This window comes from Pogona vitticeps, chromosome 4 (genome assembly GCF_051106095.1).
Source record: "Pogona vitticeps strain Pit_001003342236 chromosome 4, PviZW2.1, whole genome shotgun sequence".
NCBI classification, from domain to species: Eukaryota; Metazoa; Chordata; class Lepidosauria; order Squamata; family Agamidae; genus Pogona; species Pogona vitticeps.
Genome location: NC_135786.1, coordinates 43,748,401 through 43,774,548, shown reverse-complemented (window position 1 = coordinate 43,774,548; position 26,148 = coordinate 43,748,401). Strand labels below are relative to the sequence as shown.

The 26,148-nt window shown below is 44.1% G+C and overlaps 1 protein-coding gene across 1 annotated transcript in view; it reads right to left on the bottom strand.

The window, feature by feature from the left end:
• Positions 1–15,277, bottom strand: part of INKA2 (inka box actin regulator 2) — a 44,682-nt gene extending 29,405 nt beyond the window's left edge. Inside the window, exon 1 of the mRNA XM_020780624.3 lies at positions 11,468–15,277. Within this exon, the coding sequence (XP_020636283.3) occupies positions 11,468–11,518 (51 nt within the window). The 5' untranslated portion in view covers positions 11,519–15,277. The remainder of the gene's footprint in view (positions 1–11,467) is intronic.
• Positions 15,278–26,148: the final 10,871 nt, after the last annotated feature.

Below are 26,148 nucleotides of genomic sequence, written 5' to 3'. Positions count from 1 at the left end.
GGTAGATCAGAAGATCATCTGCCCATTTTTCAAGGTTACACTACATAAATCTATGTGACCATCCAGCAATTCTTTAACAAGTGTGAAAATCTTGCAGAAGCTTTTCCATTGACTTGCATCAAGGGTTCAAAGCCATTTTTGTCGTTTAAAGATCAGGCCCTCTCAAAAAATCACCAAGATTTAGAGTAGAGCTTGGGAAAGATGCTTTTTCAGACTAAAATTCCCAAGCTACATAGGGGATTCTGCAAGCTGCACTCCAAAATGCTAATTTTAACAATGCTGCCATAGAACAATAATTCAGTGCAAGTGCATGTGCGTACAGTATGTGTGACTATGAATGTGAATGTTCAAACTGTCTTTGAAAGTTCAACTGATAGCTCTAGATCAAGTTGTGCAATCATTGCTTGATATGCCTTAACATGTTATATTTTAAAAACTAACCTAATACTGTACCCTGAGCTTGGCGAATCTGATGTCTAGTGGCTGTGCTAGCTAACGGGTGCTATGAATTGTAGGCCAAAAAATAAACTTTTCTAAGTTCTGCTACTATCAAAGACTATCTACACTGACACTAAAATGGGTTCTGATTCAGAAAGCATAACAATGTGTGGAGCCTTTATTATCGCCCTCATCACCATCCCCCATCTAAATAGTCAAAGATTGGGACTTCCCATCTTACAAACTAAGCTTCTGTCATTCTGGCTCCAGTCAGCTTTCCTCTCCTTTACACTGCCAGCTGTTAATAAGATTTGCTTCTTTAAGTGGGCCAGCCTTACAAGTCCTCATGCAATGTGACATTTACTTTGCTCCTCTTGACACTGGGGAAGAAATGCTTTTTGTGCACATAATGCAAACCAGCATTTTATTCAATGCAAACTAGGGGCATTAAAATTGAACTCCCACTGAAAATGGTGAATAGAGTGTTTATGTTTTTATCTGAGGATATAAAGAGATTGCTTTTGGTCCTTGGGTGCATTAATAGCTTAAGTCATGACCTGCCTGATAATGAGAAAGTGGTGAAAAAGTCAAAGTCAACAGATTCAATTCCCACCCCCATTATGTCCAGCCAGCTCCAGCTGTCTGGTAAAACTGCTTGCCTCTTTTTTTTAAAATGAAGCTTCATCTACTTTAACTCCTGGTGACATGCACACAATATTGATTTGAAATATTTTACATCACATGCAAGATATAGGATGGGCTCCATTAACAGCACTCCTTTTTGGCTTTTGCAAATTCACAGTCCTGCTCTACTAGGCAGTATATGAAATTATAAAGAGAACAATTTCAGATCAATATGGAACCTAAATTAAAGGCCAAATCTTGAAAGGCACAGCATTCCACGGCTCTAGCCCATTTTAAACACCATTAAATGGACACCCAACGTGAAGAAAGGATGGCCTCCCAGCCTTTGCCAACACATTACATACAACGTAAAGGCAAACCTCCAGAGCTCTGATTTTACCAAAGAACAATACTTGGGTAACCTGATACCTAAAGCCGCAAAGGCACAATCTTATAGTCCTAGGATTGTGTCCTGGCAACACAGGAAAAAGCAAAAGCCCACATCTGGATCTCACCTCCTGATCTTTGTCAGTCACTTTGAAGGTTTCTGCAGGGTCCTCTCCCTTCAGCTCACAACTTTAACATCACAGAGGGGCAGTGTTGGGGGTAAATGCAGTAGAAAGGGAGGGAGAAAGGGAGGGAGAAGAGGGCCTTCTGTCACCAGATCCAAAACTCTTGTGACTGATGGCATATTTTCAAAAGCAACCTGGAGCTTACCTAACCCCTTGCCTTCCTACTCTTACCCAGTAGAGAATTTTCGCTGAACAGACATACCAAGTCCTGTAGAAATGGAAAAGAGCAAAAACTGGTTCCACTGGCAACTTCTGCCAAGTCTCCAAGAGTTGTGGGGCTTTTGGATGTGTTGGCAAACTCTGAGATCAAAGTACCTGTACCCCCATCCCAAGATTGCTGCCTAAAGGATACAGGAACTAAAATAGAAAGGAACCTATTACAGCCATACTCTGGCTAATTACATGCATGTTGGATACTACTACTGGCTTAGATGCTCAAGATCCAAGTATTTTGAAAAATTGCTCTGGAGAGATCGAAGAGCATACTTTCAAGTAAATGTTTACTTGAACATATTAAAACTTAAATATATATTTGCAACTTAAAACAGTGGTAAAATTCCCAGTAAATATAATGAGCATGAACTGCCCCCTTGCAAGACTGCCAGGATCCCCCCTCCAAGTTCTTAGTGCAATGACACTTGGATCCTACGCAAAAGATTGGTTACAAAAGTTTTCTAATCTCTGCATCTGCACATTGCTCATCTAGCCATGCCTCCCCAGCCTTGTCTAGTTAGCAACTGTACTCTCTAGGCTATACCTGCTGCACTTAAATAGTATTGCATGTCACTGCTTAAACACATGTACATTCATGCAAATCCAACCTGCATACCCTGGCAAGCATGAACTCCCACAATTATGCTCCTTTACTATGGGGCCAAGGCTACAGGGTTGGGTGTGGTGTTGGCAGAAGCACTTAAGTTATCTGTCAGCATATTCTGCTTTTTTAAATGGATATGTCTACTTACTATCAATCAGGAGATGATTAATAATAAGAAAAAGCACAGACAGAACCTGAGCTAGTCTGCGAGTCACTTTATAATCCTACTTAAATCTTGCTGAAATCATTGAGAAAACTCCTGAATGTGTTGGAGATGTAAGCCTGCAGTACCATTTTTAAAATGCTTCTTAATTTCACTGAGTTGTTGAGTTCCATAGTTTTTCAAACATTTATTTTGAAAGCAAACTATATCTATATCAGCATTACTGAAAGACCCAACTCAAAAAAAGGAAATAATCTATAATCAATGCATAATGAATAGCAAAACTCCTACTGATTGAAATGGGTTTGTGATGCCCTCTAAGAATCTATCAGTGAAACAGAGTTTGAAAAAGCTGTTCTTTTGGCAGGCAGTTCCTGGGATCTCCTTTGCATTACCCCCCCACCCGCAAAACGTAGCCTTTCTAAGCTCTAAGTGAGCCCGCACACTTACACATCAGAATAACTGTCATTTGTCACTCATTATGATACAGTGGAGCTACTTGTATGTGGACCAAATCCAAATTACGATGCATTTATTATTTAGAATTAAATTTGTAACTATGTAAAGTAAACAAAGCAGTCACTTCTTGCTACAGCAAACATGGGACAAAATGTGGTGTATGCAACTATTGCCTGATACAGCACTAGGTTATGGTTTGATGGATGGAATATATTTAACAGGGAACAACTGCCAACCTTTGCTTTCTAATGATTTTCCAAACACACGATAGTCGTGTTCATGCATTACATTCCTAAATGTTTACTTTTAAAGTATACCATGTGACCACCTAAAAAGAGTATTTTGTGAAGTAGCAAATGATGACTTAAAATAAAGATTATCGCAGCACTTTATGGAACAAACTTACAGAGTACAATGGAAACCCTTCCCAGTTTACAGAGTCTTGCCTACAGGTGCCACTCCCATCTTGAATTGTTTGTCCCTCCCGCCAGAAAGTATGGCCCACAGATGGAGAAAATAACCTGGATAAATGGGAATGGGATGGGTACTTAATTGCTCCCTGCAATTCTCCCCTAGAATTGCCCCTAACCCAATATTTGTAGGAAAAACAAGTTTTCAAACAGACATCTCCAAGATAGTACGACATTTCAGCCTTCAGAGAGGTCACCTAAATTGTGAAATTTCTGAACATGTTCATCTTCCTTAGAGTTCTGCCTTCTTGACTGGATGGAGTTCAGCACATCTGAATGTAATGCTGCTTTTATGTCTGAACTAAATATATAAAATATGTCAGATTAGTCTGTTCTAGTCCACTTTAGATAATCTATTCAATGCTAATTAGCAAACACATTTATTGTCTTCTTCCGTGCACATGATAGTTCATGGACAATGACACATCAGTAGGGTTGCAAGAGCCAAGGCTACATAGGGTGACCTGTTTTGTTCTTTTTTTTTTTAATTTATGTTCTATTGAGATATAATGTACATGTCCCAGTAAGTTCCAGTTCTCTCAACTCACATATCCCCTGTTACATTGATTAAAAATGTAGTATCAGACTGCATGAAAGGTGGCAAAACACAGTAGTGGGTTTAAATGTAAATGTAAAAATAGGTGGAAAAGAAGTTAAACAAGCATTGCATGGATTAAAGGAAGCCACAGCCTTAAGTCTACAAGACTGGAGCAGGGCTGTTGATTACAGGAGCTTTTGGGATTCATTCATTTACAGGGAAGTAATGTGATGTGATGGCACATTTTGTTAGCCACCTAAAATGGTCTTAACTGACCAGATAGGCGGGATATAAATAAAATAAATAAATAAATTGCTAGAAAGTGCCTCTGGCAAGATCTACAATTCATGATTTAACCAAGAACTTCAGTGTTCCGTTTAGAAAAGCAAGTCTCTGCCCAGCATTGTGCCTCCAGAAAAGATTGTGGAAGTTTGACAACTGTAAGATGTGTACAATGAATCAGAAGACATACAGAGAATGAAACACATGTTATTTCAGTTATATGGTAGCTCTAGTCATGGTGTAGTTATGACTGATGAGGGGGTTTCATGTCATTTTCCTCACGGCAATGACTCTGGCAATGTTTTTATTATAGCTATTATTTACTGATGCCGCAGTTCTAGATCTCAGCACTGCCACATCTGAAAGCCCAAAATCTTCACTTGTACCTTTTGCCCAAGCCAATGTTTTAGAAAACCTGTTATGGGGTGAAAATTGTGGCAGGAGGAGAAGGGGACGACAGAGGATGAGATGGTTGGACAGCATCATCAAAGTGACCAACATGAATTTAACCCAACTCCGGGAGGCAGTGGAAGACAGGAGGGCTTGGTGTGCTCTGGTCCATGGGGTCACAAAGAGTCAGACACGACTAAACAACTAAACAACAACAACAATCCCTCTTCCTAGATAAGATGAGTGGAATACATACAGTTAAGGAATGTGTTTCCTGGGGGAAACAATGAGCCCACATCAACTGTAATATGCAGAACCTATCTCTTTAACATAAGGCTTAATATTAGAGATGAATACGAATATAAAAACGGATCACTTTTTCTGACAAATATAGCCGATTTGTTAAATATTCATCAATCCATATTTGTGGGTTCCAGAGACCCCCACGAATATGAAGGGACAAATATTTAGGCCCCACCCACCGCACCCCCACCTTCTTACCTTAATCGCTGCTGCCAGGTCTTCTCATCTCAGAGCCATGCATGTAAAAGTGGCGATTGGCTGTCCCTTGCAAAGATGGTGGCTGCAGCTTCATTTAGGGTAGGGAAGCTGCAGCTGCCATCTTTGCAAAGAGCAGCCTGGATTTCCTTAGGCAGCCAGTCTCCCTTTTTACACGTTGTGGCTGTGAAGGCCTGATGGAGACCTCGGCAGCATCTATTAAGGGGGGTTTGGTGGAAGTGGGGTGGGGGCTAAGGTAGGGAAAAGAAGGGGTTGTGGGGTAGGCTGTTGGGGTGGCTGGCTGAGTGGGGTGGCGGCTGCCTATCGGCTTCTGATCAGTTGATTGGTGGCCGGTAGGCAGAATGAGCTTATGTGTGGTGTGGTAAACTCTCCTGGGGGGACCCAATTTGTGAGTGAATAACTCGGATGTCCGATATCCAATTTTCACCAAAGTTGGCAAGCGTGTTGGGGAAAGACATAGGAAGCTCCATTGTGATTCTGGAGTCTTTAGGTACCTGGGGGTCCTCTTTGTGACTATATAACTCAGGGGTCTGTGGTACATTGTTCACCAAACTTTCAGGTGTTGTAGAAAAGTGTCTGCGGAAGCTTCCCTGCAAACTTGATGTCTCTAGGTCTTCAGGGGGCAGTGTTATAGCTGTTTGAATTGCAGACAAATCAACAGATTGATCCATCGATTTGTCAAAGAATATTCATATACAGTATTTGTTGATCCATTAACCTTGATGAATAACAGATCAAAATAACAGATCAAAAATGAATCACCCTTTTTAATTTGTCCCCATCTCTACTTAATGTTAAGCCTTTGTGAGCAGGTGTGGATTCTTTAGAGATTCAGCCATCTGGGAAGAATGGATGTTTGTCTTTGTCTTTTTGTATGGCAGCTTTTATTTTTTATTTTAAAAAAACAGATTTGAAAGACATATTAAAAAGACATATTTCTTTTCCCAGTATTGCTGTCTATCTTCATATATTTTAAAAAGAAGGGGCATTCCCAAAAGGGCAGTGCTCAAGACTGTTCAGCTTAAAGCAAAAAGTTACAGTTGAAGCTGTAGCATAAAAAGAAAATTCAGAACACAGAGCAACTGGCCCTCCCCATTTAGAACATGGGCAGCCTGAAGCATCATCCAGGATAATCCTTCTAGCCACCTTACTCCCTGTGTAGCATACTATTAGCTACACAGAGAGTTGAAATGAAGCACAGGTATCTGGCTGCAGAGCTAGAAGCTGGGAGTTCAATTCCCCATTGTGGGGGGGAAAGCCAGCTGTATGGCCTTGGGCAAGCTGCAGAGGTCTCAGCGCATTCCCAGAAGAATGGAATGGAAAACCATTTCTGAGTACTCTCTGCCTGGAAAACTCTGGAAATGGTCATTGTATGTCAGGACTGACTTGACAACACATGATTATTATTTTGTTTTTAGGGGGGGTTGCATTAGTTATGGTTTTGTTACATGCCATGACCAAAATAATTAAAAAAATATGAAAATTAAGATGAATTAAAATATGAGCAGTTCTAAGATTCCGATCAAAGTTCATACATTTTCAAAAATCCATACTATTCTGTCTCCTTAAGCATACAACACACAATTCTTCTAGCTCCACCCTCTCAGAGTAGGGGGATTCTCCTTTTCCCGGTCTGAAAAGTAATCAAGACACACAGAAATCTCAGTTCCAATCACTGATCAGAGATAACAGTGCAACTTCCCCCCATGCTACTCGAATTCCCCACTAAGAGGCAAGAGTGGATCAAACACTTATCTCCAGTCAGTGATCAGAGACAACAGAGGCATTCTCTGTGCAAAGGGGAAAGCAGATATTAATGGAAGATCAGGACCAGATGATGTCAGACACCTGATGGGTCTTGGGGCACAGCCTTCCCCCTTATGACATTTTCTGGCCTTCTGGTCTGATCCCAGGGCAGGAATCCAGCTCCCAGACCAATACAACCTCCTGTTCTTGAGGTACTGATCAAAGGATGAGACCAAAGGAAAGGGAACTATGGGCTATGGCGTGGATGAAACGGTTTCAGATTGAGGGGGTAGTGTACACATTGGCACTGAAACAATCTCTGGTCTCTGTGTAATCACATAATCTGAATAGAAATGTAAAACAGACTGTGACTCAAGCTGAAGGAGAAATTCAGCTTAGCAGCGTAGTCACGGTCTATGACTGACACACAAATATTCTTGCTGCATTTAACTAATTTTATGGTTCTGTTATCACCTATTCCTTGGCAACTGAAGGTCTTAAAGACTACTGAGCACACTAGGAATTCTGGTTTCAACCAGCCCTGCTTGGATTTCATTCTGTGATGGCAGACATCTTCTGGGTGTTTAAAAAAACCCTTTGCAGGGTGGATAAAAATCAATAATTAAAAAAATAAAATTGATTGAAATCACAATTTTATTTAAATCAAATCCACCCTGCCCTTTTGTATTGTAAAATTCCTCCTGGCATGCTGACTCTTGTGTGACCTTTTTAAAAACTACAGTCACTATTATTTATTTACAAGTGAGATGCACTTTCCAAACTACTCTGTCAGTTATTTTCTCTCTTTATCCTTCTGAGTTGCTTCCAGAACAATTCAAATGCTTTATTTAAAACCTTCTACTGTTCTTCATCACTAATCCATTAGAACAAAAACTAGGGCACCAGAAGGAAGCATCTGCCGGTAGGCAAGTCTGAGCATGCTACAACAAACCACACTCGTGTCTGAAGGGTAGGATGTTGATGTGTGGTGCTGATATCACACTTATCTGCCTCTGCCCAAAGGGACATTCACTTTCTGAGAGAGAAGAAGAAAGAACTAGGATCTTTCTAAGACACTGCAATTCAGTAACTGAGGTACTACACCCGGACTGTGGAAGTACAAACTCAGTGGAGGCTGGTTCACTACAAAGAATGGGCCGGGGGAACACGGGACACTGCCTTTTGCTGAGTCAGCTGATTGCTCCCCCTAACCCTATATTGCCCACTCTGACTGGCAGCAGCCCTCCACGGATTCAGTGAGGAGTCTTTCTTAGCCCTATCTAGAAATGCAGTTGGTATTTTCTAGTAGACTTCCACGCAAGGATTAACTAGGCCCAACCCTGTAGGAATGAGGCAGAACATGTTCGATAGTATGGTACTCCAAAGAATCCTGTCCCAGATTATGTCCAACCTGCCCACTCATGCCTGCCTCCCTGGCAGAGGGTCAGGACCCCACCTCTGAGTGAATGTGTGGGTTTAGGAAAGAACAGGAGAGAGAATGAAAAAGAAGACTGAGTGAATCAAGAGCGCCCAGCTTGGAAAGCAAGTATAGAAGAAAGCAAGAAGAGGCAGGAACATGTATAGTTTGGGGGCAAGATGCATTTTTGGGCTGGTGAACGAAGGGGGGGCAATGTTTGAGTGAATGCCTGCCTGTGTGTGTGTTCACACTCACGTGCATATGTGAATGCCCACTTTTACTCTGTCTCTACCTGCCAGGCCCCTCTCTGCCTGCTGCTCTTTCCACTGTACCAGCCATTATGACAACAATCAGCTATTATGCAAGCTTAACTTCCAGCCTGAAAAGCAGACAGGGTAATTTCTAAGCATGATAAAAAGCTAGGGGTTGATCCACCTCACAAGGCTGCTGTAAAAGAAAAGTGGGTATTGCAAAATACTGTAGAGTGCGCCTTAGAAGAGCTATAGAAATAACATTATAACTGCATATCAAATTAAAACATTCAGAGGGCCTCTGCAGAGTAACGTGACTGAGTCCTTAAGGGGAAAATCGGGGTTGAAAAAATGCCAGCTGACTGGCCTCTCTCCCACACCATAAATCTGACTGAATGGATATAAACCGAGCAGGCAGTGACAAGACTAGAAGTGACAAGACTAGGCAGGGGAAGAGGAGTGATTGGGGAGAACTCAGAATCCACTTGCAAAACATAACAATGGATTATGACAACACAGCATGGACAGTAAACCCTTTCGTATATTCAGAGCACATCCCAACTGGGGGAAACTGGAGTGGTCTGATTTGTTCTTAAAACATTCTTATATTCGGTTATCTCTATCTCTAATTGAGTGAGCCTTCTCTTCACATTGATTGATATTTTTTTCTCGTGTGAGAAGAGTCCAGACAGGTACACTATTTGGACGGCCTCAATTGGTCCCCCCTTTCAATTAATGGCATTCCCCTTCCTGCCCTCTTCCCCACCTTTTCCCTCAGCTGTCATTCAGCAGATCACACTGACTGACTTTCATTTTTTTTAAAGTGCCATAGAAAAACAGCAATGCATCTGCCTAGCACGGTGGATGTAATACCACCAATGTAGCTTCTTTATCTAGAACAGCGCTGCATCAATAGGAAAATGTAGATGAAAATAGAAGAGGGGGTTTCTTCATCTTCCCTTCCAATGCCACAACCCCCCAAACATATCACAGAGTTGTCACCTCGGGTAACACTGCCCCTAGCTCTATTTTGCTGTGGACTACAGAATAGGCAAATTAGAACTCCAAATTCTACCAAATAAACCTGTAGAACTACTGCTGGACCAAAAAGTAGCTCTAAAGACAGCTCTAAAAGGGGGTGGGATAGATCGCTCTAAGACAAAACACATGTGGATGCCATAAATCAAACAACACAAAAAGTGATCCAAATAGCAACCTACTCTGCCAGTGCGAATGTGGCCTCCCTTACTCATCCCCTTTGGGAAGAATTTTACCTGGACTCCAGTTTCTTCTTTTCCCTCAATCCAAAAGTGGATAATCCAATTGGAAATACTTCCGAGTGAGAAGTAGGGGCATCTGGCTATGAAGTGGCAATACAGCCCAGTGCTAAGCATCGGAGATTTAGGTTCATATGGACTTTGCCATGCAGCCTCTATAGTTTTAATTAACAAAGTGTGAATAGTCATATTCAAAAATAAAGTCAGTCATCATAATGGCCATCTCAGGTGGCAAGTCAGAAATGGAGCTTTTCAAATACTGTACAGTACATGCGGGTCCGGTTTAGAGAAGCAAGTGTGGCACAGCCTTCCTTGCAGTCAGCTGGACAAGGACTGTTGGGCTTCTCCCAGAACTGGGCTTATTCTGCATGAGAATGAAGCGACTCAAATGGGTTGACGACAAAAGTGCACAATGCAAAGCAACAAAAACGCAGGAAGCTTACGAGAGACAGCTAAGGGGGCATCATCCACTTGCAATATGTAACGCTCTCAGACGTGCCTGCAGAAGATTTACAGTCACTCCTATAATTAAATGAAGTGGCTGGCAAGCTGAATGCTTCCAGAGATTAGGCAGCCACATCTGTGCTGGGGGAGGGGGGGCTAGGACGGGAGAAAGGATTCAGACCAGGGCTATCAGAGGAGAAGACAGCTGGGATCTGGGGAAGGGATGACTGGAAAGCTTCCTGATGGAACCCAGGAAAGAAAAAAAAAGTTAGATTAGGAGGAAAATGGGGAAGTGTACAGTATTTGTTTGATCTGGTCTCAGCTGAATCTGCACCATCCAGGAATAAGTAGAAGGAAGACAGTAACAGGTTGTGATGGGGCGCCACTTACAATCGGAGGTAGCCACTTGACCGACTCTGTCGGAACTGATTACAAAGTTCACCTTGCCTGTCACACTCAGACAAACAGAAGGCAATTCCTTTACAGGAATAGCCAAGGCGAGCCGGGTGGGTAGGATGATGGCTCCAGCCGTTCCCTGGCCATGAAGGCAAAGCGATTCACTTTCAGAATATGCTAGCAGGAAAGGCATACGCGCGCACACTGCACACCATCCAGGGATTACAGAAGCACCGATCCGCGTCAACTAGATTTACCTTCCATGCTCGAAAGACAATCTGAGATGCGCAAATCGAGCCTGGAAGGGCTCAGACAGAGCAGGCGGCAGGTGAAAAGGGAAGGAAGGGGGCACGGCCAAGGAGCCTTGTCTTCCTCGCCTTCGAAAAGGGTCCCAGGGCTTGCAAGAACGGGAAAAGGAAAGCCACGGGAAGACTTGCAATGAAGCCCGGACGGGGAAATAAGCGGAGCAGGAAAGAGACACGGAGGGAAAGCGGGGAAAGCAACAGTAATTGTTTGGTCCCGGTTGGGAAGCTGCAAACCGAAAAGAATTAAAGTCGGTGATGAGCGCGTGCGAAGTTTGCAACATTTTGAGCAGAAACACTAACATCTCACCACCACCCCAGCGCCGCTTGCACCTTCCCTTCTTTCTCCGGGCATTTCTTACCAACTCCTGTTTCAACCGGCGTAGGTAATGATCCATGTTTTTCTTTTCCATCCTCGCATCCAAGTCCCTCCGGCGGACTCCCAGGTAATTTAGCTTGCAACGGCTCTCTTCGCCTCGCACCCTGCAAGTCGCGCCAAACTCTTTAAAGGCCCATTTTGTCTTTCCGGCTCTTAGCCAGATCCTGTTCTCTCCGGGACAGGAGAGGGTTGAAAGTGTTTGTTTGTTTTTTTTTTTGGGGGGGGGAAAGCAGCAACAACTGCGCCGCGCCAATCCAAACAAGAAACCCGGTCTTGCCGTTTACAAGGAGAGCGAAGAAAGTTCACCCTGCGCGCGCGGGACCGTGCAAAGCCCGAGTTGCCGCCAACCCTTGGCTCACTTACTCACATGCACGCACGCACACTGAGCGGCAGACGGGCTGGATCCCGACGTCCGTGCGCGCGCGTCTCTCCCTCTCTCTGGCGTTGCACGCCGGGCCGCCTCGCACGCGCGCCTGTCGCTCTGCAATCCCAGAAGCTGCAAAGCTAGCGCCCCCCGTCCCCTCCTTTTGCCAGAAGCGGCTGCAAGCAGGGGTGAGCGACAAGCAAGATCCAGGCACGCGCGGCCGGTGGGCAAGCCCGAACCGCGCTCGCATGTGGTGATGAGGCGGGGTCAAGAGGAAGAGACTTAACACACGCGGAGGGGGGGGGTTGTACCGGGCAGGAGATCCCGCGCCCCCTGGGGGAGGTGGATCTAGTAGTTTTCCAAGTCAGATTAATGCTAATTCCTTCAATCGTGCTCTCGCTTGGCTTGGCTGTTCGGGCATGTCTGCTGTGGCCCCTCTGCCTTCCGAGCCTTATACAGTATGCAGCAGCAGCCACGTGCATGCATGGGTCGCGGTAAGCAAGGTAGGGATCAATGTGAACTTCAGGTGCCCATCTTGACGATTCATAGCTATCACGCCCCCCAGAAATCCAGGTACTACATCTCGATCCGTCTGTATGAACAAATGAGGAAGAGATCTTTTGTAAAGTTAAAGGATCATCATTGCCACTTCAAGACTGGTTTGCATTAAAACAAGGAGAGCCGGCGGCAATCTGTTGTTCCTAGTATAATCCATTTCTCTGCCACCCATTGTGAGGATTGCAGTTAAGGTCAGAGGGAAAAAGGAGGCTGGAGAGATGCAGCGGATGATGTCCTGGCTATTGAGAAAGTCCTAAGGCGTCAGTTGGGCAAGACCTGGCCATGCTACATCACTAAGGGGGGAGCCTTGTGAATCTGAGCTATACCTGCTTTGCATAGACAGGTCCATCATGAAGTGCAGACTCCAGCAGGTTACATCAGGTGAGAAAGCTCTGACTGGGCAGCCTTTGCAGCCTAGACTTGTCGAACCACTGTCCCCATCATCCCTTGCTGCCAGAACCATGAGTTTTGTAGCTGGGATGATGGATGTTGTAGTCCAACACATATGACAGGTGCTAGGTTGTCTGCATTTTCGTATGTAGTTATTGCTACCCATAATTATTTCTTCAGGATAGCATCGTTAGCTGTGGAGTCAGAGGTCTGGAGTCTGATACTCCACTGTGTTTTCTTGATGGGTTGGACTTGATGATCCATAGGATCCCTTCCTAGGATGTTGGTGAAGGTTCTCTCTTTGCTGTGTCTTACATGCTTCTAGAGGCCATAAAATTCTTGCTGGGTTTTAGTGCTAATTTCTTAGTTTGATATGTGCACGGGAAAGAAAGAGACCGAGGGAATAAACACTCTCTTATTCTGTTCTGTGATTCTAAGTGCAGGGCACAGTGACCATGGGAACCCTGGCATCTTTTTTAAGATGCCTGAGATTTCAGTTTGCTGCCCTTTTTATTTTCAACCTTTAAGCATCAACTTCTTGTTAGAAGCAGAACTCTGTATGTTTAAAAAATTGGTGCCAGGGTGCTATAGTATAGCGGATAGTGGCAGACTAGGACTTAACGAGACCCGAGTTCATATCTCTGCTCAACCATGTAAACTCATTGGGGGCTGACGATGGTAAAATCATTTCTTAAGTTATCTGATGTGCAACTTGATGAGACATGAAAAGAACATGTTTAAAAATGAAGGGCTTCACACATGGATGCCCATCACTTGTTTGATGCTTCTTTAACCTAAATTGCTCAGTCCTCCAAGATTCTAGTCCACAAAAGCTAAAAGTTAGCCTTTAAGATGGCCTTGGACTCTTCCTTGTTTCTTTCTGCTGTAGACTAACAGAATTATCCCTCCAAGAATTGCTCAGCTACCATTTCCAAACCATCTCTGCCAACACAACAAGCCAACCGGGATGATCACAGGGCGTCTGGGAGTTGACATCCAAACAAACATTTCTTTTCTAAGCTCCGAATTCTATCCCTTACTTCAATTGATATGAGGTGACGAACTGAAAGTTCTGCATACACTGCAGAACAGTCAGCAGTAACTAATCATACAAAGACATTTCTACCGCCTACTTAGAAGGAACTGGCTGTTTTTTCATGCTATAGCATTATTCCTCTTTTAGTCAAGGCTTCTTTTTTACCTTCAGGGCTGCAACTTTCAGAGAGCTACTTTCTTTTATTTTTTTAAATTTGTATTTTATATTATTTTGTATTTTTAAATAACCGGTTTAAGGTGACAGACCCTCCAACGTTCCCAGCAGGTATCTTCTTTACCAACAGCTTTCAAACAGGAGCCTGTTGAGTGAAAGTCTTCCCTCCTAGGGTAATGGAAAAATATGTTTTTATATCCAAGCTGTTTCTTTGGCCGGCCTTTTCTCTTCAGTCTTAACAGGAACAAAACTTGCAGTTTTACCACATAAACCACTCCATGGAGATTGTTGCCGCCACTGGGTAATGAAGAGTCACAAGTGCTTCATTGAAAGATAATACAGTGGTGCCTTGCATCATGACGTTAATTCATTCCAGTGAAATCACTGTAGAACGAAAACTTCGTGATGTGATTTTAAAAAGCCCATAGAAACTCATTAAGACTAGATTAATGCGTTCTTAGGGGCTTCAAACTCACCGTCGAGTGGAGATCCTCCATAGCACGGCCATTTTCGCTGGCTGTGCAGCGAGGAATCCGTGTGAAAACACAGCGGGCGGCCATTTTGTTTACCCGGTGGCCATTTTGAAACCGCCAATCAGCTGTTAAAAAATCGCTTTGCGATGATTGGTTCCTGAAGCAGGGAACTGATCATTGCAAAGCGAAATTTCCCCATAGGGAACATCGTTTTGTGATCGCAAAAGTTCGTTGTGATGCGATTTCGTTGTCAAACGGAGCGCCCGTCTTGCGGGGCACCACTGGTTTTTGCAAATATTTTTTGTATACATAGTAAACCTTTTGTGATATAGGGAGTTCATAAAAATATAGCGTCACAGAACAATAGGGCAACTCAAACCACAAATGTATGAGAAACAACAACTCAAAAACCTTAATAGAAAACAAGTCCTTTTTGTTGCAGTTTTTTATACTTCAGTACCAATATTGACAAGGTTCCATGTGTGTATCCTTAACCGTGTAAACGAATGTTGAATTCTGTCTATACATTTGTTGCAAGCTACTTGTAAACAGACACACTACCAGCGATGTTGGCAAGTCTCTGAGTCCAAGTCTGAGTTTTTGGCACCAAGTCCCAAGCCCCAAGTTTGAGTCCCTGTTAAAAACAAGTTTTTGTTTATCAGAGAAAAGGGAGGGGGTTCTGAGTTGTGAGTTGAATCACCAGTGCAACTTAAATCTGACTTGACAGAAAGTCTCACAACTTGAATCACCATCCCTGCACATTGCTCATGCTGTATGAGTAGCCACATACAGACTTGGTATTTGTGATGCTATTTGAAAGCCCACTGCAGAAATTCAACCCTTTTCAGTTATGGTCGGATTCACCAGAAGCAAGCAACCAATGATTCTTAAGGGGGGCTGTAGCAACCCCAGACCTACTGGAGTATCCCACCCTGTAGTTATGCTGCCACCAACCATTCACTCTCCCAAGTCACCCAGACCAGGAATGGATTTTAATAAACAAGAGAACAAGGTTTATTGAAAAAAACAAACAGGGTAAATAAAAGGATCAGGTAAATAGGATACTGGAACTTGGTATAGTCCCAATCATACACATACAACAGATTGGTTCCCACGGAACACTTTAAGGTAACGCACAGACCCTGAACCTATCCGTTCTGGCTACCTAGATAGAAACCTGAACCTATCAGGTATGTACTATCTGACGAACAGTTGTACTCAGTCTGACCCACAGACTCCAACTCCACTTCTCCACGTCCTCTCCCTTACGAAGGACTTCCCCCAAATATATACAATACAGCTCCTCCCCCCTGATGTCCCGCCTTCCATAGGATGGAACTTTCCCTCCAAACCCATGACAGACAGGTACCATCAGTGCTGTATGTGACACCTCCCCCCTTTATAAGTTGTTTTGCGGGGGAAAAGCTAAAGTGCTTTTCTCCAAAAAAACAACCAGGATCAAAACACATAAACAGTTATACATTATAATACAATCCCATAACCCATACTTACTCACTCTAGGTCAAACATATCACTTATGCATTTATACATTAATATTTGCAATACATTAAGTTACCTTTATTAATACAAACCAAGCCTGTTCAATAAACAGGTACATTTAACTTTTGGTCACCAATATACACAGTCCATGGTTTCTTCGCCGTCTTCACTCGTCGGGTCTTCTTGACAAGGCGTCAGCAACACAGTTCATTGTCCCTCTGACCACCTTCACTTCAAAGTCAAAATCTTGCAGGTTTAAAGCCCACCTCATAAGTTTACTATTATGTGTTTTCATTGTCTTTAACCACTGCAGTGGTGAGTGGTCAGTGCACAGAACAAAATGTCTTCCCCAGATGTAAGGTTTGGCCTTCTGAATCGCGTATACTATGGCCAGACACTCCTTTTCCACGGTTGCCAAATGTCTCTCACCTTTCCGGAGTTTCCTACTCAGGTAGGACACTGGATGCTGGTCACCATTTTCATCCTCCTGGCAAAGAACTGCTCCTACCCCGCTGTTAGACGCATCGGTGTAGATGATGAACTCCCGGTCGAAGTCGGGAGCACGCAGCACTGGATAATGGATGAGCGCCTCCTTCAACCTCTGGAACGCCTCCTCACAGTCGCTGGTCCACGGGATGCGGTCATCAGTCTTCTTCCGCGTCAGATCGGTCAGCAGAGTCGCCATCTCGCTAAACCTCGGGATGAACTTTCTGTAGTAGCCCACCAACCCAAGAAATGATTTGACTTTTTTCTTGGTGTTGGGTCTGGGCCAATCACGAACGGCTTCTATCTTGGCCTCTAGGGGTTTGATCACTCCTCCCCCTACTATGTGACCCAAGTATTTTATTTCTGGGCTACCCAGCTGACACTTGCTTGCCTTTACTGTTAGCCCTGCTGCACTTAACCTCTGCAGCACTATCTCCAGGTGTTTCAGGTGATCTTCCCAGGTATTGCTGAAGATCCCTATATCGTCAATGTAGGCCACAGTAAAGTCACTGAGCCCTGCTAAGGTCTGGTCCATCAGCCTTTGGAATGTGGCTGGTGCATTTCTGAGCCCAAAACTAAGGACTCTAAACTCATATAGACCGAAAGGGCTGCAAAATGCGGTCTTTTCCTGATCCCTGGGATCAATCCTTAATTGCCAGTAACCCTTTACTAGGTCCAACGATGAAATGAACCGACAACCCCCTATGGTTTCAATCAGGTTGTCTAGCCTGGGCATTGGGTAGGCATCAGGAGTGGTTACGCGGTTTAATTTCCGGTAATCTACACAAAATCTAATGCTCCCATCAGGCTTGTCCACCAGGACTATCGGAGAGGACCAAGGACTAGAAGAGGGGACGATTATGTTCTCCCTAAGCATCTCGTCCAGCTCCTTCCGCACCTTGTCCCTATAGGGTCCCGTCACTCGGTACGGGGATACTGCTTGCGGGGGTGCATCCCCTGTGTGGATCCGATGCATCACTCCCTTCACTATCCCCGGCTTATTTGAAAAAACCTTATGATATTTAGTGAGCAGCACTTTTAGTTCTTGCTGCTGGTCTTGGGTGAGTGCAGGACTGATCTTCACCTCATCTGGGTTGTATTTCACTTCCCCTCTACCCTCCCAGAAGGGCAATTCAGCTTCCTCACTCTCAGCTGCTTTTATGGCAAATAAAACCCTCTGTTCCCCTCTGTAGTAGGGTTTCAGGGCATTCACATGTACCACCCTCCGTGCTTGGTGTTCCTCCTGTTCTATAAGGTAGTTCAGGTCCGACATCTTGGAAATGACCCTGTATGGTCCTGCCCATTTGAGCTGCAGTTTGTTCTCTTTGCAGGGCCTAAGCCAAAGCACTTCCTCCCCTGGGTTAAAGTGCCTCTCCCTTGCTTTCTGGTCATACCAGGTTTTCTGTCTGACCTTCTGAGCTTGCAGGTTTTCTGCTGCTATCTCTAGGTTTCTCTTCAGGTCATTCATTAAAGTGTCTATATACGTCACAACATCTTGTGGGTCACCCTGGGTGATCTGCTCCCAATTCTGTTTGATTAAATCAAGTGGACCTTTTACTTTTCTCCCAAACAAAAGTTCAAACGGACTGAACCCGGTACTGGCTTGGGGCACTGATCGGTAAGCAAACAAAAGGGATTGCAGCTTCTGGTCCCAATTGTTTGGATTCTCTGCCAAGTAAGCCCTAATCATGCGCATCAGAGTCCCATTGAACTTCTCCGTTAACCCATTACTTTCGGGGTGATAGGCAGTGGTTTCCTTGTGTTTAATTCCACAGATTTGCCATAACCGTTTCATGAGCTTTGATGTAAACGATGTGCCCAAATCTGTGATTATTTCTGAGGCAAATCCCATCCTGGACATATACCCCACCAAGGCATCTGCCACTGTGTTAGTTTCGATGTTAGTCAAGGGAATGGCTTCGGGGTACCTCGTGGCATGGTCCACAATGGTGAGAATGAACCGGTTCCCCCTCTTTGTGGCCTTGGGCAAAGGACCCACAATATCCACTCCTATACATTTGAACGGGGTGTCAATCACAGGCAAAGGGCACAACTTCGCTTTGGTCCTGTCACGGTTATTCCCCTGCCTCTGACACACATCACATTGTTTACAGAACTCCTTGATCTGCTTCCCTATTTCAGGCCAGTAAAAATTTTGTGTGATTCTCTGCTGTGTTTTGTTCACCCCCAAGTGCGCAGCAAACATGTCAGAGTGCCCCCTTTGTAAGATCATGGGGCGATACTTTTCAGGTACCACTAGCTGACTTCTGATCCCATCTCCCCCTTTTGAGACATTCATCAGGGTCTCTCTATAGAAAATTCCCTTTTTCTCGTGAAATCTCGCTGGGGTTTCAGGTGTTAGCTGGGTGTCTGTCACCTTTTCAAAACACTTTCGGAGAGTGGCATCTGCCTTTTGCTCTTGGCCAAATTTGCTGTCTGTGGTTAAGGTTTCTGCCACAGCTTCGGGACTACCCTCATCTGCTTCAGCCTCGGGCTCTTCAGTATCCCCCTGAACTGTCCCCGTGGTAGCTTGTGAGCGTGTAATCACTAGCACCCGTTTCACATGTTCAGCCAGGTCATTTCCCACGAGCACGGCTGCTGGCAGAGTCGATGAAATCGCTAGACGCCAAACTCCCCTCCAGCCTTGAAAGCTCACAGGTACCTCAGCTACTGGCAGTGAGATCACCTGCCCCTCAATCCCTGCCACCTTCAGGCTCTCATTTGGGATTATATGCTTCCTAGGAATAATGTCTGGATGGCACAGGGTCACCTGGGAACAAGTATCTCTTAGCCCCCTATACTGATGGTCAAGTATTCCTACGTCCATCCCAGCGGTCTCAAACAATTGCGAATCTGTCCTAACTAGTAAGCAGCGCTTGACCTCCACAAGAGGACCATTTTCCCCAGCCTGATCAGCAGATGTAACTGGTCCAGAGTGAGTCGCCATGGCAACAGGCTCCCTCAGTGGCAAGGAGCTTTGCTCTGCCTGGACACAGAACACCGCTTTTGGCTTGGTTCCACTCAAATCATGAGGCAAATTTCCCTTTAGCTGCTTTAATTTCTCACACTCTGAGATTAGATGGCCCTTTCCTTGACAGAAATAACATTTTCTGCTGTACTTGGAGTCTTTCTCATCTGTTTTTGGTTTTCCCTCCAAAATCTGAGGTCTTGGTGGTTTCATGTCAGAGGGCTTCCCTTCAACATGGGCCCCTCCCCCTTGCTGGTTTTTCCCTGGTCCCTGAGAGTACCTGCTGTAGGTTTCTTTGGGCTTACCCACAGTTTTCCCCTCAGCACCTAAGGGCTTCCTTATTTGGGAAATAAAATCTGCGATCTCCGCCGCTTCTGTCACAGTTTTCGGTTTCCTCTCTCTCACATGGAACTTTAGTTCCCCATGCAGGACTGAATAAAATTGCTCCAGCGCTATCAGGTCTTTGAGCTGCTGGAAGGTCTCTGTCCCCTCCTGAGACAGCCATTTCTCTAGCAACCTCACCAGTTGGGCCCCCACTTGGGTAAAAGTCTGCTCTGGTTTTTTTGTGAGTGACCTGAATTTTTGCCTCAGCTGTTCAGCATTTATCCCATGCCGGGCAAACACCAGTTTTTTAAACTCAGCGAAGTCTTTCAGCAGTTCCACTGGCATCTCTGCATAGACTTCTGCCAGGCTGCCACTGATTAAAGATCGCATAATGGTCATCTTCTCAGTTTCCCTTACTGAGAAGTCCACAAACGCTCTTTCCACGAGGGAAAAGAACACCTCAGGGCAATCTCCCTTGTTGTACACAGGGAATTTCTTCAAGTCAGTTTTAGACAGGCTGCCTTCCCCATTCCCTGGGTTCCCCTCATTATTATTGTTATTCCTATTTCTACTCATTATTTCCAGCTTCTTCAGCTCAAACGCCATTCTTTCTAACTCCAACTGTCTCTGTTTCTCTTCCCTTTCCATTTCAAATTGTCTCTGTTTCTCTTCCCTTTCCATTTCAAATTGTCTTTGTTTCTCCCTTTCCCTTTCCTCCACTTCCCTCACCCTCAGTTCATGCTGTTGGGCTAGGAGCATTTTTCTGAGTTCTGAGGTCAGTTCTCCCATGCTCTCATCCTGCACTGAGCCAAATTCCTCCTCAGAACCTTGGTCTCCCTGTGGTTCTCTCACTTCCCCCATTTCTGCCATTTGGCTTCGAGTCAAGGGCATAATCCCCCCAGACCAGGCTGCCTTCAAAAGTCACGCCTCAAAATAAAACGACGACTTTTTTCCTTTTGCCTCAGAAACAGCCTTCTATAGACTGCTGCTGTCCCTCCAGCACCAACTTGCAACTGTTGCCAGACAGAATTCACCCCCTCTGCTAGGCCTCTCAGCAGACAGGCTAGATCACTGTTACTTCACGCAGCTTTGCCTCAGCCCTTTCCCGCCAAAACGGGTTGCCTCAGAGCTCCCTAATCTAGTCCCCCAATCTGAGTTTGCACGTTCTTCCACTAGCCTACCTCCCCATGAGGTAAGCCTAGAAGATTACCTACGCGCCCTCAGATTTTCCCTGACTAGACCCCCCCTTGCTCTGGGCACACTAGCCAAGGCTTTGCTGGACCACTGGGCAACTGGACCAGTCGGATCCCACCCGCTGGACACCAATAAATGTAGCAACCCCAGACCTACTGGAGTATCCCACCCTGTAGTTATGCTGCCACCAACCATTCGCTCTCCCAAGTCACCCAGACCAGGAATGGATTTTAATAAACAAGAGAACAAGGTTTATTGAAAAAACAAACAGGGTAAATAAAAGGATCAGGTAAATAGGATACTGGAACTTGGTATAGTCCCAATCATACACATACAACAGATTGGTTCCCACGGAACACTTTAAGGTAACGCACAGACCCTGAACCTATCCGTTCTGGCTACCTAGATAGAAACCTGAACCTATCAGGTATGTACTATCTGACGAACAGTTGTACTCAGTCTGACCCACAGACTCCAACTCCACTTCTCCACGTCCGCTCCCTTACGAAGGACTTCCCCCAAATATATACAATACAGCTCCTCCCCCCTGATGTCCCGCCTTCCACTCCCCATAGGATGGAACTTTCCCTCCAAACCCATGACAGACAGGTACCATCAGTGCTGTATGTGACAGGGGCCTAGATGATAGCCCACACATACAGTATCTGACAGTGTGGCAGCTGAGGGGGGCAGGAATGCTGGGTTTTCCTTTGAAGTTACTCTGTCACTGAAATTCAGCAGCATGGCAGCAAAAACAGCAGTGAATTGAGACACCTTTCCCTTTTAAAACAAGGTGTATGGAAAGTATGCGCTTGGTTTGAAATATAATTAGTGCCCCTAAACTTCAAGAAATATGAATTGACTTCAAATCAGAGTCCATACATCCTTTTTAAAAAGAAATTTGAGGGAGGGAGCAGCCTAACAGGGCCTAACACGTTGAGGATGTGTGTGCGCACGTGCACACATGCATGTTGTTGTTTAGTCGTTTAGTCGTGTCCGACTCTTCGTGACCCCATGGATCAGAGCACGCCAGGCCCTCCTACTGCCTCCCGGAGCTGGGCCAAATTCATGTTGGTCGCTTCAATGACATTGTCCAACTATCTCATCCTCTGTTGTCCCCTTCTTCTCTTGCCCTCACACTTTCCTAACATCAGGGTCTTTTCCAGGGAGTCTTCTTTTCTCATGAGATGGCCGAAGTATTGGAGCCTCAGTTTCAGGACACATGCATACACAGAGGCTATTCTTACTTCTGAGTAGATTCACATTTTAGCATTGCCCACCAATACCACAGATTGCGATGTGCTTTTTGATGGGACATGTTTTGCCACCCTGCTGTACAGTATCACTTCTGAGTAGGACAAAATCCAGTGATGATTAACATCTGAGCTGGAAAGTTCAGTCCTAGCAGGCACCAAGTATACAACTGACTTGGTGGGGATATCCATATTTCTTTGTCACCATCACCAGCCTGTGGATAAAAGGCTACCTTGTTCATTCACAGCCATTTTCCATAGAACCACTCAGCCCCAAATCAGAAACTAATGGTGTGCAAAATGGCAAATTTACTGTGGCAAGCAAATCTGCAATGAGTAGGTGTTGCCACGTGCAAGGCAAAAAAAGAGAGTCTTCTACAGATAGAGCTGAGGCACATGCCATGTGTTGCAAAGGATAGGGAGGCACATGGTTTGTGCAGGATATTAACCAGGACAGAGGCAGACTAAGAAGCTGGAACTGTGTAGTGCTTTTCATGAAGTTTGCACTTCTACAAGTCTGCAGGTCTAGGATACTGCCTCATTTTTCTGTCCAAATGAGATGGGCATACTGGGCACCTGAGACCCTTGAATTTTCATGCATCATTCCATTTCACAAGAGCATGCGTTTTCTTTTGTAGCCTTTATTTAGCCAAAGATTACATTGCTGCCGATACTGCTGAGTTTCAAAGGCACAGCTGTTCTTTGAAACCTTCTGTAGTTTATAGAGAAATATGAGCAAATGCTGACACAGATACCACAGAGAGATGGTATAAAAGAATGACTTTTCTACCTTTCAGTGTGGTGAGCTTTTTACAACCAAAAGTTCCATAACGGTGTGTTTATACAAGGGACCACCATGCGCTGAAAGATTCTAAAGATGTTTCAACTAATAGCATTGTCAAGCCTCTGCATAATACATGTATAAATGTGTGTTGGGTGAAGTCATGTCTTGCGTTCAGCGCAGGCAATACAAAAGTGAGCTAGTTCTGTTCATTCTATTTTATTTTTTAAAAGAATCTATAAATATTTTACAAAAATGAAGATAGATATTGAGGTTGGGATCAGATTCCTAGCTTGCTAGTGGGATTGGTGACCAGCTGGAAGACATTAAAACTGGAGAGGATTATAGCTATGCATGCAGGAGTTCCCATATCCTGCCTCTGGCTGGCAACTCCAGCTAAGGCTGGGAAAATGTCTTCTTTGAAGATTGGAAAAGGTGCTGCCAATCAATGGAAGTGAGTTTTGGGGCCCTCTGGATGTTTATTTATTTTTATTTATTTACAATATTTTTTAGCCGCACCATTACCAGTGGCTTCTGGGCGGCGATGGACCAATACTTCCATCATCTCTTACTATTGTCTAAAGTGTATAGTACTGATGAGAACTAGAGCCCAACAGCACCAGGATGGTCACACAAGTTTTCTAACCCCACAATAGACAATACTGCATTATACGGATCACTCCTCTCTCTTGACATAAAGCAGCTTCCTTGTTACAATGCAGAGGAGTTACGTCCCATCAGAATCTGTATTCTAGTTCTGTACTTTACTGTCCAGAATGTGTGGCTGGATTAAGAAAAATGGTTTTCTCAGAGTACGTACACCATTTTCTATATCTCAGGTTTTTGTTCTTCTGTATTTTGGGATCTGATGAAGATTTTGGATGATTAGAATGAAATTCAGGAAGTGGCAGAATTTCAAAGATTCTGGAGTCTTCTATATATCTCAGTATTTGATACAAAGACTATCTTCTGAAAACACTCAGAAGAAATTGAAAAGGCCAAGGAGGAAGAAAAAGACAGCAAACCATTCATTCCAGTGTGCAGGGGAACAATCATGGCACTTGATTGCAAGGCAAAAAAGAATGTGAATCACAAAAATATTCAAAGGTCCACCACATGGGTAGGGCCAGTTGTGTGGCTCCTTAATAAATTGCCCAGATATTTCTAGCAACGTGATAGTGCTGCCAGCATCCTAGCTAACACTTTTAAACAGATCCTGTAATTTGCTCTGCTCTGGAAAGAAGGAAGGGGGATAAGCAGCAAAACAGAATGAGAAAGAGAAGAAGTATCTCTTTGTCACGGCTGCAGTTCGTCCTTCAAGCCTGTTTAGAACTGTTTTCATGTGTGTCGGTAAGTGCTTTTGATTCTCTTTCTCCTGCTATGGGGAAGGGCTGTGTGGAAGATCTGGGCAGTTTCAGAAGTCCTTGTATCAGTTTTCAGACCAATTGATCGTTCAGAAAAGTGAATGTGTAATCATTCTTCCACCATCCTGGGAACAGATGTGTTCCCTCTGAATTACAGTGTAGCTCCATGCCCCCTCCCCACCTTGCACACCTTCTCCTCAGAATTGTACACAGTGGAGAATGGCTGTCTTTTCCTTCCTCACAGGTCATTCTAGGAAAAGGTGCTGAGAAAATTAAAACTTCTCGGTGTCACCGATTTCTCTAATAATTAACCATCCCCTTCTCTGTGGTGAAATTGGCAATGCGTTTCCTCAACCTTGTTGTTTTCACGAAAAACAGATGGTGGTGGGGAAGAGGAATTCCTGTGGGATTCAATGTTTCTAGTTACAGGCCAGTTTCTAGAGCAGATATTGAGGGAGAGGAAGGCATTTCTTCTGCCCTGCCAGCAAATGTAGACATTTTAATGGCTGTTCTTATTTGTGTTCACGACACAAACAAGAATGACCTGGTTTCAGCTTATAGAACCCCATGAAATAATGACCTCCAAAAGGACTTAACAGCCTCGCTCAGTCTTTGCAAATGAAAGGCCATGGCTTCCGTTTTTGAGTCAATGCATCTTATGTTTTGTCTTCCTCTTGTTGCCTTCAGCTTTTTTGTCTTTTCATTGTATGCCCAAAATACGATCACCTCAGTTTAGTCTCTCTTTTTTTGCTTTTAGAATTTGATGCTGATTTGATTTAGCGTATACTTATTTCTCTTTCTGGCTGTCCATAATGCCCATAAAGCTCTCCTTCAACATTTAAGGTGGGAAAAGAATAACTGGTTTATCGTGGTAATGCATTATGAAAAGATTCTTGCATAATAATTAGAGTGCTTCAGAATGTACAGTATGTGTGATTGTTTTCATTGAATAAATAAATATTCAAAAAAGTAAATGTTCAGTAAAAACTGCACCCCTAGCCACCCAGAACCCCATGAATTCAACACAGAAGGCATCAAAGTGGTATACCCGCTCCCAAACACAACATCTCTAATTCAGCCGCTAGATCAGGGGCTCATAAGGTCTTTTGTGGCTGATTGCACACAATACCGTATGGAAAGGATTGTTGGCACTATGGAAGAGCGTCCTGATAGAACTGCTCTCTCTCTCTCTCTCTCTCTCCTTTTGTGTGTGTGCGTGCGTGTATCAACTGTTTATGCTTGAATTTTGAACTATATGGGGGCCCACTGCCCCTAATCCTATCATTGTTGAAGGAAGAAGTGTACAATCCACTTCTACTGCACATGTGTGTAAGGAAGAAGAGGACAATCCATTAAAACTCACCCTTTTGCATTTTAAAAAAATTATTATAGATGCTAAAATAGATTAACATATGTGGCCCTTGCTTGCAGGTCTGTGTAGTTGACCTTATAACGTCATTCAAATGCTGCTTTTAAAAGAGTCCAAACACCAAAGCCTTCCGGCAAGGCTGTCTCTGGCTCCTACTTAATTCCTCTCCAATGTTTTCATATCACTCTCTTTGTCTTATTGTTTAGCATAATGACCAAAAGCCCTATGTTGCTATTTTTCTTTTTTGTACTCCTGTTAAGTTTTCCAATGTCTAATCCCTTAAAAAGGAAAACAAGAAACCAAATCTCCTGATTCAAAAAAGCCCCTATGCAAGTCTGAGTTGAGCTGTGAGTTTCATATATCACTAAAAGGATTTTATTTAAAAATGAATCATTTCCATTGGGGGATTCTTCTTTCCACCTTGCAAGTG